The sequence below is a fragment of the Brachycentrus maculatus genome, unplaced genomic scaffold, assembly GCF_059751285.1.
Source record: "Brachycentrus maculatus isolate JH-2025_06_01 unplaced genomic scaffold, ASM5975128v1 h1tg000050l, whole genome shotgun sequence".
NCBI lineage: Eukaryota > Metazoa > Arthropoda > Insecta > Trichoptera > Brachycentridae > Brachycentrus > Brachycentrus maculatus.
Window position 1 is genome coordinate 632,829 of NW_028280804.1, and position 16,173 is coordinate 649,001.

A 16,173-nucleotide genomic window follows, 5' to 3' on the forward strand; every position below is an offset into this window, starting at 1 on the left:
GCCCACCTCCAGGCAAAACACAGGCGAAATTGGTAAAGGCTGAGATCTCAAACGTTCGAACTAGGGACCGGACGCGTTTCTGCACATAATTTTTTATTGTGATTTTGACAGATTTTGACCTTTTTTGAAATTATGTATTTTTTAAATATAATTTTTTAACTCCTCACCTTTAGATAACTCCTATCTTTTTCAAAGCCATACACATATATTTTTTTTTTGAATATGAGACGGTGCTATAAGGAAAATATTCAATTACGTAAAATGTTACCTGGGTTTAAAGAAAATTGGCTTGCATTCATCAGTTTTTTATTGCATATGTTTGAAGAAAAGGTATTTATGCTGTTTGAAATGTAAAAATTGCTGTGTTTTGTAAAGCGCTTTTGAAGCGATTTTTCACAAAAAATACTATTTTATGTATCCAATATATGTGTTTAAAATTATATATACATAAATATATATATATATATATATATATATATATATATATATATATATATATATATATATATATATATATATATATATATATATATATATATATATATATATATATATATATATATATATATATATATATATATATATATATATATATATATATATATATATATATATATATATATATATATATATATATATATATATATATATATATATATATATATATATATATATATATATTTATATATATATATATATAAATATATATATATATATATATATATATATATATATATATATATATATATATATTTATATATAAATATATATATATATATATATATATATATATATATATATATATATATATATATATATATATATATATATATATATATATATATATATATATATATATATATATATATATATATATTTTTTTTTATATAATTCGTTCTATATTTTGACATCTCATCAAAGATGAAGAAGAATATGGAAGTTTGGGCATTGACGGGACTGACGACCGTCCGTCATAGGCTGGTGTAACATTCACCAATTCTACCCATTATTGACAACCACACAACTCAAATTCTTGTAAGTTCTATAGTACATAATTCATTCCTTAGTCTAGACGCTCAGATAGAAAAGGAATTGCTGAATAATGTTACGAATATCTCCGCATTCAAGCCAATTTGAAATTGCAACATGACATTGATTCCGGTTTCATTCATTTGTCCACAGATGCTCCCGTCTGCATCAGCAGCGGCGACACGGTGATAGGCGCCGCCCTGGACGAAGCCCTGAGGGTCAGGTGCGCGGTGGAGGCTGACCCTGATGACGTCACGTTCGTCTGGCAGTTCAACAACAGCGGGGAGAGCTTTGACGTATCCCCCGCTAGATACGGTGAGGGCCTTAACACTCCTACCCTTGCACACCTGACGCACATTAAATTTGGACCCAAGTAACGAAAAAAACGGAAAAGTAATCCCAGGGTTTACGACTTGGAATTTGGCTGGATTTAGTGATCACATTATACACTTGTGTATCGTTCACCATTCTTCCCATTATTTGACATCTATTTTTTATTAATTTTTGGAGTTTATATATAAATGCAGTGGTATTGGATGCCTTTCACAGTTTAGTATAAAAATCAAATAGATTTTGATGTAATGCTAATAATTGGCAGTTGAAGCAGTTGAAAAATAAGTAAACAAATTTAAAAAATGACCTCTCATCTTAAGGTTAAACACCCATAAAAGCTCTTATATGTTAACGTTATGTCACATGCATTATTTATTACACCTTTAAATTTCACAAAAAAAACTTCTACATAGTTAGAGCTTATTATTTTTAATATTAGGAAAAACAGTAAAAAAAAAGTCGTTTTTAACCTTTAAATGCATACCGTTGCAATTCTGCAACAACAATTTCACATCAGTTTCAACTGTTTCAACATCCTTTAGTCGACTGGAATTGTTATAATTCACACTGTTGCATATTCATCACACACCCAGGTATCAGAATTAATACAGCCTTTTGTCACTAGATGGCGTTGTTTGTACTTTCTTGACATTTAGTTATTGTTGTCAAAGATTTTTATTAGTTAAAAAAATTAATTTAATGGTTAAATATTGTATGTTGTTAAAGGTACATCTCACGGTGCAAGCGAGTTGCGCTATACACCAGCGAGCGCGCGCGACTACGGCACACTGTCGTGTCGTGGAAGCAACGCCATTGGACGACAAGCCGAGCCTTGCTTGTTCCAACTTGTACCTGCTGGTAAGTAATTTCCTCTTTGCTTTTAAAATCATATGGATGTATATTTTTAAAAATACAGTTAAACCTCAAATAACGAGCATAATTCGTTTCAGAATCTTACACGTTAAGCGAAATATATATATATTTTTTTTATTAGGAAATACCACCTTCTCTATTACTAAGCTAAAACTACTATTTAAATTTAAAATGGATCAATTTCACCGCATAGTGACTGACGAATCGATTGATGTTTTTTTTTTGTTTTGACTCGCGCAGAAGTCCCGGGTCACAAATTAATATCGCGAAAAAAGGACTTGTCACTCGTTATGCGAAATGTCCCTCGTTAAAGGAGCAACTTTTTTTTTACCCGTTATTAGAATTACTTGTTATGAGAGGTGTTCGTTATAAGAGGTTTCATTGTATATCTGTATTTTATGGTTAAAGTAAGATTTAATTCAATTACATGAACAGCATGATGATTCGTGTAACATATAGTAAAAAAATACTTTAGTACCTTTTTTCTAAAAAAATAACCCACAAAGCCCATATTTTAGAAATAAATATCTCTAAAAATTAAAGGTTGTAATGGCCCACCCCGACGTTTCACTTCAAACCGTAATAATAATTGAAGTAATTTGATGAAAAAACTAACTAACTAACCATCACGCCGTTTCCCCGCAGGGGTAGGCAGAGAGAATAGAACGCTACACCACTCTGTCCTTGCAAACATTCTTCGCTTCTTCCACGTTCATGCATCTCCTCATACATACCCGCCGATTGTTTCGACTCCTAACCTGACCACTTTCAAGTATTTGACATACTTGATCGTGCCAAGTTTTTCTCGGTCTTCCTCTACTCCTTTTTCCAATTACATTCGCCTCAGAAATTTGTTTTACCGTTTTTTCCTCATTCATTCGTTCTACATGTCCAAACCATCTCACCATACCTTTCCTAATGTTATCGATAATGCTTGTCTCAGCTTTAATAATCTTCTTCTTCTTCTTTTTCTTATTATAGGCCTTACGGCCTGTTTTTAAGAGGAATTAGCCTCCTGCGACGTCGATTCCCAGCTATCGGCCCATCTCTTTGGTGGTCTGCCCGGGAGTCGTCTACCATGGGGTTGGCCGTACAGTGCGATGTAGGGAGGGGGGGAGTCTGGAGCTTTAATAATAATTTGATTAATGTTTTTTGTAATCTTTTTTAAAATATTTAAGAGTTCTTCACCATTTTTCGTTTGAAAATATTCAAATAGTTCTTAATTATTATCTTTTGTTTTAGTAAATATTCCGACGATTTACGGTCAGACATACGATACTTGATCCAATGGCTAAATGATCCATGTCACTGTACTTTATTTTTGTATACCCGACAGATTTTATTTACTTCGCTCTAACTACTGCGCGCTAAAAGTGCATTCAAGCTAGACGGCAATTATAAACTGTATTCTTCAAATCACTCACGCTACAATTTGCGCAGTAAATTTGTGTGAATGCTGCTGACTCCAAGTCATTTGTTGCAATCTACGTTATTATTATAACATACAATATTTCTTTAAGAGCGAGATCTCGAACGTTAATTCATAACGCGGACGACCTAGATGACGATGCTAGAGTCCGATGCTTTTTCGTATGATTTTTTAGAAAATGTATTGGATAGATTTATATTATCCACTGACACTTCGTGATGGAATTGCATTTTAATATATTATTAGATTAAAACCAATATTCTTAGCTTTTCCACTTTATTTTTATTTGACCAGCGACCGGGTTTCGTCGTTACCGACATCATCAGACTGGTACCAGTCTGATGATTTCGGTAACGACGAAACCCGGTCGCTGGTCAAATAAAAATAAAGTGGAAAAGCTAAAAATATTGGTTTTTATCTAATAATATATTTAAATGTATTGAAGTTAATTTTTTTTTAGTTTTTATTAAATAATAGTTTTATTTTTTTAACTCCTTATGCGTTGATGACTCTTCAACACCAGAAGAAAAACTTCAATACAAAAACGATGTTTTCAGAAAAAAATTCAATAACGTCAAATGTTACCTGGGTTTAAAGAAAATCAAGCTGTGGTCTATCGAATATCTCGCCTTAATTACAACCATGGTCTTTCGATAGAGGGTATCTTGTAATAATATACTTGTTATAATAGAAAAGTCGGGTATAACAATAAATTTGTCCCCTTTGAGTGCGAATATGATTTTAGTGATATTGTAGAATCATATTTCTTTTACTTATCGTAAAAATAAAACGATAAAAAAATTATTGAAAACGCCTCCTTCAGCATAGCGAAAATTGACTTTACGCACGGTCAATACTTCCACTAAAAATATGTTGCTCCAGAAACTACTCCTGGGTCAGCGTTTCCCATGGATTTATTCCTTTTTTTAGCATCCCGTTATTTCGGGGCCCACTTTCCGGCAGCCGTATGTTAAATTTGCCACGAAATATTCGCATACGTCGCCATTGAAGTCTAGAAAATTCGATCAAGCCCCATAAAGGATGGAGTTCGGTTCGCCGTCGGGGCGGCTACAATCGGTCCCTGGCCGGCCGAGGGGGATGGGCGTATTGGAAACGTATTGGGGCAGAAAGGGACGAAACGACTCCAGGGACCGGGAGAAATATTCCCGATATTAGCTTGTTGAATATCCTCGCCTCCAGACATCTAACGAGACGGTTCCCAAATTACATATAGCTAAGCGAACTCCCAGATGTAATTCTCTCGTTTAATAAATTATTAAAAGGGAGGTTTTAATCTTTTCGTCCATCAGACTAAATACCTTCACAGTATTTATATAAATCGAGCTATACCCAGCCACGCGTTCCTGTGGCACAGTTTGTTCAAAAGAAAAAAAACACACTTTTCTAATACAAAATTTTTAATTTATAATATTTTTGGTGTGTTCAAATACTTGTGAAACTTAACTAATGTCAATACTTGGTCAAATTATAAGCTGCATAAAAATTTTAAATCATGATTTCAAAATAATACGGGGTTCACATGTTGCATACATCCTAATAAAAAGTCTCGGCTAAATTAAAACTTTAGGAATCCAACATCGTCTGCACATTTGTATGTGTGTAACAGATGGCGCTGCCATGGTAATTTTAAATTGAAAAATATGTGTATTTTACCTGTCACCGCTTTATAAAAACACGATTGTATTCGAATGCAGGTGTGTCAAAATTTCAAAACAGCCGGTGAATATCATAAGAAGAAAAAATTGTGAAAATTAAAAAAAAAAACATTTATACAAGTTTTTTTTCACTTTAAATTCGAAGTTTTACAAACCAAATTAGACGCCCCAAAAATCAAATTGGACACCAAAAAAAAATTGACGTTTTGCAAAACAAATTCTACTTTGAAAATTTAATAAAAAAGTAAGATTTTTTAAAAGTATATTCATATTAGTACTACAGATACCGTCAGGGTGAATACTTGTCCACATCCTTCTATTTTTAAGCCTGTAAAGTGCGTTAGTCGTCAAGTTGGCAAGTCTGCGCGGCGCGCTGTCATAGTCTGTGCGCGCGATGTGTACTCAAGTTTTCAGGCAAGATTTTCAATCTGACTTTGAATCATGAATACGAGTTATAAATACATATTTCTAATCTTATATTTTTATAAAATCTGTAGGCACAATAAAATGTCCCTTTTTTAAAAAACGTCCAAGAAAAAATCCTTTTAAAAAAAAATCCTGTATACATGGGTGAAAAATAAACAGTCAATAAATCCTTCAAATAAACTGTATGTCTCTATAAGTTCTCAGTTCTGCGATGAATAAATTATTGACGTTCGTACGGATATACAAGAATTGACTGAGTTCTTGATATCTTCCTGGCAGACTTTCAACTCTATATATTGATTTCATATCTGTCTCAGATATAACCATTCAAAGTCTACCTCCTGCAGATGGATTTAGATCAAATATCATAGCTTTTGGGATTAGAGTTTAGTTCTCTCTAGACGTTACACAAGAAATGCATTATTTCAATTTGATGAGAGCGTTATCCGGCGGAATTTCAATACTCAACCATCTTTTTAAATCTTTCAGTAAATTAATTAAATTATACAAGAGTTTTTTTATCAAATTAAACATTACAAGCTGTATTCGGCCACGCGTTCCTGTTGCTCAGTCTGATTAAATAAAATCAATAAAAGGCACGCATATATTCTAATATCGTAGTCGTACAGGAGAAAGTGACCAACTAACAAAACGTAAAACGTTCAGGAGGGCCATTTAAGCTGCTGCACAAGCTGACCACAAACCGCTACAAATTTCATCGTTTCTATTATTTTTAATACGAGACTAAAAATAAAGTGATCCTCATCAAAGTATTCTTCAAACCCTTATCCGCACCACAATGGTACATAGGGCACTGCATCATATAAACGCAGTGTCATCTTGATCGTTAACACAAGTAGGAAAGGTGATTAGCCCTCCGCTTCAGGTACCAGTCCAGGATAATATTGAATAGATATTATGGTGAAAATATTACAAATATTTTTTTGACTCCCCCTGGGAATCGAACTCGGGACCTCCAGAACGGTAGCCGAGCGCGCTGACCATTAATTACGCTCCGAAGGCGGACAAAGTATACCTGTTATCTAATAATACAGATATACGAATAAAGGGAGCGTTAAAATCAATTAATAAATAATTCACAATTTTATATTTTTTGGTATATTTTTCTCATACCGAATTTTAATTCGTTAAAATGACAACACGTCGCTTACTGACAATATAACCGAACTAATTGGTTATTAGGAATACCCATATCCGCATTCAATGAATCAAAATTCGCATAGAGAAAATTCAAGTTACACCAATTTCCATCAGTTAGTTGGTTTCACATGCAAATAAAAATGCAGAGCCTTCTGTATTAAAATTTGCAGTGATTTGATTTTTCCAACGTCAAGCCTCCCGTTGTCCGTAAACCGTATTTCGTAAATCTCTTCACAATGCATGTAGAAAATTAAAGTTGATGTATGCCAAACACAATAATAGAGTTAATTAACGACTCATTTAAAATAAGTCTACTTTCCTCTTCGCCGTATTACTCTTCATTACTGAGAGTCACACTCTTGTGGAAGCAATGACTCTTCTCCAGTTCTCTCTTGACTGCGCTGCACGTCGCTCTCTAACCATCGAGGTGCCTGCTGCTGCCTTAACTTGATCGGTCCATCGTGTGGGGATCTTCCTCTCCCTCTCTTCTTCCCTAAGATAGCAATCGCAACCAGTCATTCCAGCCATGTTTTAGCAGCATAGAGAAAAATGGAGTGAACTAATCTCTTGACAAGCTTTGTCTTCGTGTTTTTACGAACACCCCGGTTTTTCCAGATTTTGAATAAAATTCACTTATTGATTATTTATTTTTATAAGCGTAATTGTAATTTTTTTTTTTTTAAACATTTTTTTAATAAACTACCCTCGTTATGTTTTTTAAAAAATTAAGCGACGTAAGCCAACAATATGATTTAGGGGTCATCAAGAAATCGACACAATCACAATAGGAACTAATTACGTTGTTCCGAATTTTATTAAAGTAAATATCTAGAAGGCATTGTAAAAATCGTCCTCCACAAGGCAGTTCGAATTCATTGAATAATTTATTTCACTGCGAAATTGAATTAAATTCCATAAAAAAATATTTTTGACCCGTATTTTATTCTAAGATTTGAGATTTCTTCTGGCATTTATTAGTGGAACTTACACACTTATTATATTACATTTACACACGTTTTACATTACAGTAGAACCTCGATTATCCCATATATTTTTTATTTATTTTTTTTTAATGTGGTTTACCCAATAATAATTGCTTCTACCATTGTATGTTTTGATGGTAAAAATATTGGACCTGCTCATTCTGAAGCCTTTCAATTTTCAGATTTTGAAAGTGAAGTGATCAAAAACCACTTAGAAAACATATCGCTCACTCCTTTCAAGAACGTCAAATATTTTTAAAAAAATCAAGATATCGTTTTTAAAGTTCAAAAATTTAATAAAATGTATTAAAAATAAATATCAAGCCACTTGTTGAAATTTTTAGTATGCAACAGATCTTATTAAGTAAAACCTGTTTGTTTCGTCTCCATTTGAAAAATATTGAGGATATTTAAAAAAAAAATTAAACGATACCTTTCTGATGCAAAAATAACTCGTCTAGGTACTCGACGAGTTGGTACTCATGATTGATTGGCAAGTCGCCGCAGCTGTATATTTATATGACTTTTTTTATTTCAGCTAAACCGTCTCCGCTTAGAAACTGTACCTTACGAGGGGCCGCAAACACAAGCGACGCGTTGGAAGTCCGCTGCGTAGCCGGACACGACGGAGGTCTCGCGCAAACTTTCGTACTGGAGGCAGTGGACGCGCGCACTAAGAGGCGGAGACTCAACCTCACAGCACCCAGCTCAGGTGATTTTAAATAATCATTTTTGACTACCGTTGAGTAGGTCTGCCTTGCCAGTGGTCTAGTTGCCAATTCTGCTTTGCACTGCAAGACCCTACTTTACGCAAATGGAAAAAAATATCTCTGTAATTTTATTTTAATGACCTGATGATGGAATGATTATTCCGAAACCGATAGTCACGATTTAGTGTTATTAAAGTTGTATAATACAAAGTTTACAATGCTTTTAAAATACAAAATATAACACTTGTTTACCACTTAAGTTGGTAAAAAAACAAGTTTTTTTTATTTAAAATTTAATGCCTTACCACAAAATGAATGCCGAAACAATAAATGAACAATATTTATTGTGAGTTTAAATAATTATTTTAATAGAATTGTTTATATTCGCATTTCATTTAGTTTCGGCTTTGAGTATATTTTTATAATAATAACCGTACATATTTTAGTGATAATACAATATTTGTGAATACATATTTTTGTTGTAAAAAATATATCCGCTTTATTCTCAGACATTCTTCGGCTCTCAGGATTTCCATAATTTCCTTTATGAAATATGCCAAACCTCAAAGAACAGTGGTTATATTATTAAATAAAGTTCGGGTAAAAAAGAAAATATCCGGAGTAATACCAACAGTCCATGGAAAATCCTTTGTGTTGGCTATGACATGCGATCACCATTTTCGTCCTTCCTCGAAACCCTGTAAGAACTGATAAGAATAAACAATGGATAGGGTATTTCAGTTTTTCATTTTCTAAACCAATCATTGTAAAGGGTCCGCCAAATAACATTTTTTTTTTGAAAATGGGGCGCAAAACATCGAGTGTAGCTTCGGCTGTGTGGCACGTAGCGCCGTCCTGTTGAAACCAAATGTTGCCAATATCCTCCTCTTCAATTTTTGTGAACAAAAATCCGTTCAACATGGCCCGATAACGATCGCCATTGACTAACGGCCACTCCTTGCTCATTTTCAAAGAAAAATGGCCCAATTATGCCTCTGGACCAAAATCCGCACCAAACAGTGACTCGTTTTGGGTGTACCGGCTTTTCAATGTATGCGTGCGGGTTTTTTGTGCACCAAATACGACAATTTTGCTTGTTTACATACCCGCCAAGATCAAAATGAGCTTCATCCGAAAAGATGATTTTTTTGGCAAAATCGGCATCTTCTGTAAGTCGAATGTCGCAATATTTCCCAGCGTTGTTCAAGCGTATACACAACCATATTCGCTTAGCGGAAGGATAAAACTAATTATCTGTCAAATCAGACATGAGCTAAGTGTTACCATTCACGAAATAAGCACTAGTTGAAAAAAAAAACTTTAGATGGCGGACCCTATATCTGCGGGTGGCAAGTAAAGTCAATTTTTCCCTTATCTAAATAAAAATAGATTTTTTTAAACATTATGTTTGAACCTCTTACGCTTTTTGAAATCTGCAAAGCAATCGAATTATTATGTATCTGTGTCTTACATACTTAACCGCTGATGTAAAAACATATATATATATATATATATATATATATATATATATATATATATATATATATATATATATATATATATATATATATATATATATATATATATATATATATATATATATATATATATATATATATATATATATATATATATATATATATATATTAATACATATTTATATATATTTATATTACAAACCGTCTCAACATACATTCTTTTGCCGTACATTCGTCTAAGAGATCGGATTTCTTCTCAGATTCTTAAATACGCAATAAAATTCAGAAGGCCATTGATGTGACATGTAATGTCAGCTTAATGTTATTGGATTGATGTATGTATTATTAGATAATAATTATCATTACGAGCCTGCGAGATGCTGAAGACGCCAAGTTGGTCCATTTTGAATCTGTTATTCACACCCTCGTTGACGCCGAAGAAGGTCCATGTCAAGCGACATTAAGATGTTAATATTCTGATATTATTATGCTTGCTACAGCCACCATAATCCTCACAGCTCTATTCGATTAAGACATCACTTTCACTATTAAATTATTCAGATTTCCCCATTTTTTCACAATTGTCACTACGGAAATATGTACAAAGTTAGTAGTCTGAAATCCTGATATTCAGAGCTCTGTTGCGTTAATACTTTTGAGTGATTAACTAATCAAGCAAAAGATCCAAGATCATCAAGAGCTAATCCAGATTTTGTGAACAAGTATTTGGACACACTCAAAATGTTGTAAGCAATAGATCAGCGCAAAAGAAGCATGTTTAAAGGAAAGAAGTGAGACAATATTATTATATTTTCTCATTTCGCTCACTCTTTTCAACAACGTCAGAAATCAAAAATTCAGTTGTGCATGTTTTCAGAATGTCCAGAAAATGTACCTACTATATCCCAGCAAAAATGGCGTATTTTTAACTTAATATTTACCCGCTATAGGGCAGAAAGTGTTGTTTTTGCATTTTGAAGAAAAGGTTTTGTTTAATTATTTTTTTAAATTTACTATATATATTTCAAATTGAGAAAAAACATTCAAGTTTTACCTAAAAAAATCCGTTGCACAATAAAAAGTTCAATAAGTGGCTTGATTTTATTTATAATACATTTTATTTTATTTTTAAACTTTAAAAATTATCTCCTGAAAAATCAAGTTTTTTGATATACGACGTTGTTGAAAGGAGTGAGCGATTTGTTTCCTTTAAACATGCGTCTTACCTTATATTTTTTTCTATATGCCTATTTACTAAACCTTTTATTGGTTTATATGTTACATTTTGCCCTGTGTTTTCTTATTTGTATTTCAATCTTGTCAACCTTAATCCCGTGTCACAAAATTAGTCATGGAAATTACTCATCGGGAATATTATATACGAGTATGTGATTTATGTTTTTTTTTTTTTTAATATGTGTCTCTACTTGATTTGAAATGTCTAACGTTCATCTTTATATGAAAGATGATGGAAGTCTGAGCATCCCAGGGCTTACGACCTGGAATTTGGCTGGCTCAAGTGATCTCTTTACACACTTGTGTAACGTTCACCATTCTGCCCATTTTTAAACATCCATATTGCATGCATTCTCGCAACTTGTCTGTCTTGGATACATTTAACATGTGGGTAGTAATTCAATAGATTTAGAAGTATGGCTGATTGTGACGCTATTAGTTGAGGAAATTTGTTATAATGATCATGATGATGATAATGACGACGACGTCGATGATAAATGATATTGAAGATGCTGATGATGATGATGATGATGTTGATGACGATGATGATGATGGTGATGGTGATGACGATGGTGATAATGATAACGATGATGATGATTATGATGAATATGATGATTATGATGAGATGATGACGTTGATGATGATGATGATGATGATGATGATGATGATGATGAAGTTGATGAAGTTGATGATGATGATGATGATGATGATGATTTGTTCTTCTTTAAATAAATACATCTACAATACTTGTACTATTTTTCTTCAAAATGTTATGAAGCGTACACTAATATAGTCCCTATGTCCCCTCTAGATTTGGCCTTTTTCCGCGTGGAGCTTTCTGAGCTTTGGCCCACCGAGGGCACGGAGCAAGCGGGGGGCGCTGCCACCTTGAACATTGTGCTGTACGCCCGAAACCAGAAGGGCGTATCCGACAGCATCATATTAGAGAACATTGCCTTTAACGACGCCGAGAGAAGAACAGGTAAGAACTTATTAAAATATGATTTGAATATTAAGTTTTTACAAATCGTTATGTAATTTTTTTGTCGAACATTGCCGATCATTTTCTTTGAACAAATTCGTTTAATTTGTTACATACAATAAATAACTAAACTGGCTCTAAATCTGGAACAAGTTCTCTTACGATAATGAAATATGTCATGTTCTGTAGGTATTAGAATAAAAAAATTTATCATTTTTCAAAGACCAATCTGTCTTTGCAAACGATCTTCGCCTCTTGCACATTCATCTATTGATTTGGTTGGTTGGAAGATATTGCTTTTTAGCAATAAGCCCGCCAATGTGCTTATTTATTTTCGGTACATGAAGTTTTAATAAATAAATATATCTCTTCATAGATAACTGAAAGTGTTTGAAATACTAGATAATCCCAAGTTTTCTTCTGCTTCTATTTCCGACTACATTCGCCTAATAAATCTGATTTACTATTATTTCTTCACTTATTCAATTCAGATGCCCAAACCATCTCAATACTTCTAACCCTTATCCGCACCCAATGGTGTATAGGGCACTGCATCGTATAGAAGTAGTGTTATCTTTATCATTAAATTCACGAAGGAAAGGTGATCAACCCTGTGCTTCTGGTACCAGTCCAGGGTAATATTGAATGAATTTGGATTGAAAAAATCTTTCACCTTTCTTAATTTTATCGGAAATGCTTATCTCATTCTTACATAGTTTTGCAGCATATCGTCTCTTGTTCGCATTTCGATTGCATTCAGTTCACTTACTTCCTTCTTTTCCCAACTCCACGCTTCACGACCGATCATTAGTGTTGGAGCCAGGACTCCATTGTACATTGCAAGTTTTTTTTCTTTAGTTAGCTTATATTAATAGAGGAGAAGGTGGTAATGCGGCCCCCTGCTGCTAATGCGGCCCCCTGCTGCTAATGCGGCCCCCCATCGAAAAAAAATACTAGGAATCACGCCATCATGCCCATCTTATTTGAACTAATGCTCCTCATCGCCCTTGAGCTGTGGTTCTTAGTCTTGACTTGATAAATTCATAGATGGCGTTAGTGGTACTCGACCTGTCAATACACGCGAATCAAACGTTTTTTCTACTAATATTTACGCTTAATTTACATCATAAATATATATTTACATCTTCTTACTGTAAACAAAACATTTATTTTTAAATTCTCTCTGACTCTTTCCATTCTTCATACATTCAGGCATCTCATCATACATTTTCAAACCCTTATTCATTAAACTTATATTTTTTATTTATATAAGTGATTTTTTCACTGTATTATTTATTCAATATTACCCTGGACTGGTACCTGAAGCGGAAGGCTGATCACCTTTCCTTCATGTGTAAACGATCAAGATAACACTGCGTTTATATGACGCAGTGCCCTATGCACCATTGGGTGCGGATAAGGGTTTTTTTTTATTCATTAAACAATTTTGCGACTCGGTTTTTTTCCGTCTGATTTTATCCTTATTTCGAGTAATATGTTCATGAAAATCTTTGTTTAAAACTATTTTATCCTTAAAATATCTGTGTAATTTATCGTTACAAAAATTATTTATAAAAATCAGCATATTGTATTTTAGTCTCTTTTTTAGTTTAGCTTAACTTTAATGAAGTTTATGAAATAAAACAACTTTTTTTAACCACTTTTTATTTGTACACTTTTTCCAACCGGTTTCGGCAAGAACCTTGTCATCATCAGGGTTTTTGTGCTTTATTCTGAAACATTTAAATACTCATAGTTAATTGCCCTTCCCTTACCAAAAACTTCCACGCCCTCCGTACCCCATATGAAAATACAATTTAAAAAATTTTAAAAATATATTTTATAAACTCATAAATGTTGTTTTTAACAAAACAAAAATGGTTTACGGAGTGCGTGGAAGTTTTTGGTAAGGAAAGGGTAAGTAACTATGAGTATTTAAATGTTTTAGAATTTAGTACATAAACCCTGATAATGACAAGGTTCTAGTTGAAACCGGTTGGACAAAGTGTACCAAAAAAAGTGGTTATAACAAAGTTGTTTTATTTTATAAAGTTTATTAAATGTGCCAAAGTAAATGCGAAAAACATTCAAGAAATGAACTTAAATGACTTCTTACAAAAGGCATAAATGTTTTATCGGGTGGCGCATAGTTCATAAGGGATAATTTATAACTGTGCAAAATAATATACTGTTTATTGCAATATTCTTAATGGCGTTCCATATATATCCCGGACACGTAAGTTCCCCAATCTAACACGGCTTATAGAAGATTAATAGGGGGTCGTTAGGCCTTTTATAGGAAACACATATTTTATGCGTCAAGACTCAATCGCCACCGTATTTCCAAAAAAAAACATACAGTTCCCACCATTAAAAAAACTTTTAAGAACAGAAAAAACAATTGAGATATGTTATTTATATTCGAAGCAATTACATTGAAATTTTCCATTTTATAATAAATATATATATATATATATATATATATATATATATATATAAATATATATATATATATATATATATATATATATATATATATATATATATATATATATATATATATATATATATATATATATATATATATATATATATATATATATATTATATATATATATATATATATATATATATATATATATATATATATATATATATATATATATATATATATATATATATACATATATTTATATATATATATATATATATATATATATATATATATATATATATATATATATATATATATATATATATATATATATATATATATACATATATTTATATATATATATGTATATATATATTTATATTTATATATATATATTTATTTTATATATATATATATATATATATATATATATATATATATATATATATATATATATATATATATATATATATATATATATATATATACATATATTTATATATATATATATATATATTTATATATATATACATATATATATATATATATATATATATATATATATATATATATATATATATATATATATATAATATATGTATATTTATATATATATATATACAATATATATATATATATATATATATATATATATATATATATATATATATATATATATATATATATATAATATATGTATATAATATATGTATATATATATATTGTTTAAAAATCAGTATCAATATTTTATTATAACTTAATTATTATGTCTACCGGTTTCGAAGCTAACGAAAGGAAACGTTTAGCTTCGAAACCGGTAGACATTATAATTAAGTTTTAGTAAAATATTTGTTTATTAATTATAAAATGAGAAATGTTTTAGTTCATATTTTGTACACAACTATTTGAAAGAAATAAGGATGGAGAAGGATTATAATAAATTAAAAAAATAATTTAAAAGGAATTCTTTATCAATAATAATTTAACTAATTTGCCAACACCATTTTGGGTCCATCTAAATCCTTGTTCACAAATTTGGAGTCACCAAACCACCAAATAGTGGAGAAACCCCGATTTGCACACAAAAATAAGTGGTTAAATTGTATCCATACAAAATATATAAAGAAAATCTTGTTTTCAGGCGTCTCCTAGTATGTAAAATAATTCGGTAAGGGTTTTTTGCATACTTTTAAATTAAAGGGTCTCTGCTAGATAAAAGCTTACTTAAATCAACAATAGATTCTGACGCGAACTCAATCATGGAGCAACATAAAAATATTATGACATATGTTTGTATGAGTTCCGAGAAAATGAGTATGATAATTGTCAATCATGGGTAGAATTGTTAATGTTACACATGTATAAAGTGATCACTTAAATCACACATAGATAGGTCATTAGTCCTGTAAAATCTGGACATGCT

General features: G+C 31.5%; 1 protein-coding gene across 1 annotated transcript in view; it reads left to right on the top strand.

Annotated features, from left to right (window-relative positions):
• The window catches only part of LOC148312019 (B-cell receptor CD22-like), a 571,734-nt gene extending 558,490 nt beyond the window's left edge, over window positions 1–13,244 (top strand). Inside the window, exons 11-15 of the mRNA XM_088277952.1 lie at window positions 1,183–1,344; window positions 2,089–2,220; window positions 8,449–8,622; window positions 12,146–12,316; window positions 13,192–13,244. Coding sequence (XP_088134078.1) covers window positions 1,183–1,344; window positions 2,089–2,220; window positions 8,449–8,622; window positions 12,146–12,316; window positions 13,192–13,244 — 692 coding nt within the window. The remainder of the gene's footprint in view (window positions 1–1,182; window positions 1,345–2,088; window positions 2,221–8,448; window positions 8,623–12,145; window positions 12,317–13,191) is intronic.
• The last annotated feature ends 2,929 nt before the right edge of the window (window positions 13,245–16,173 follow it).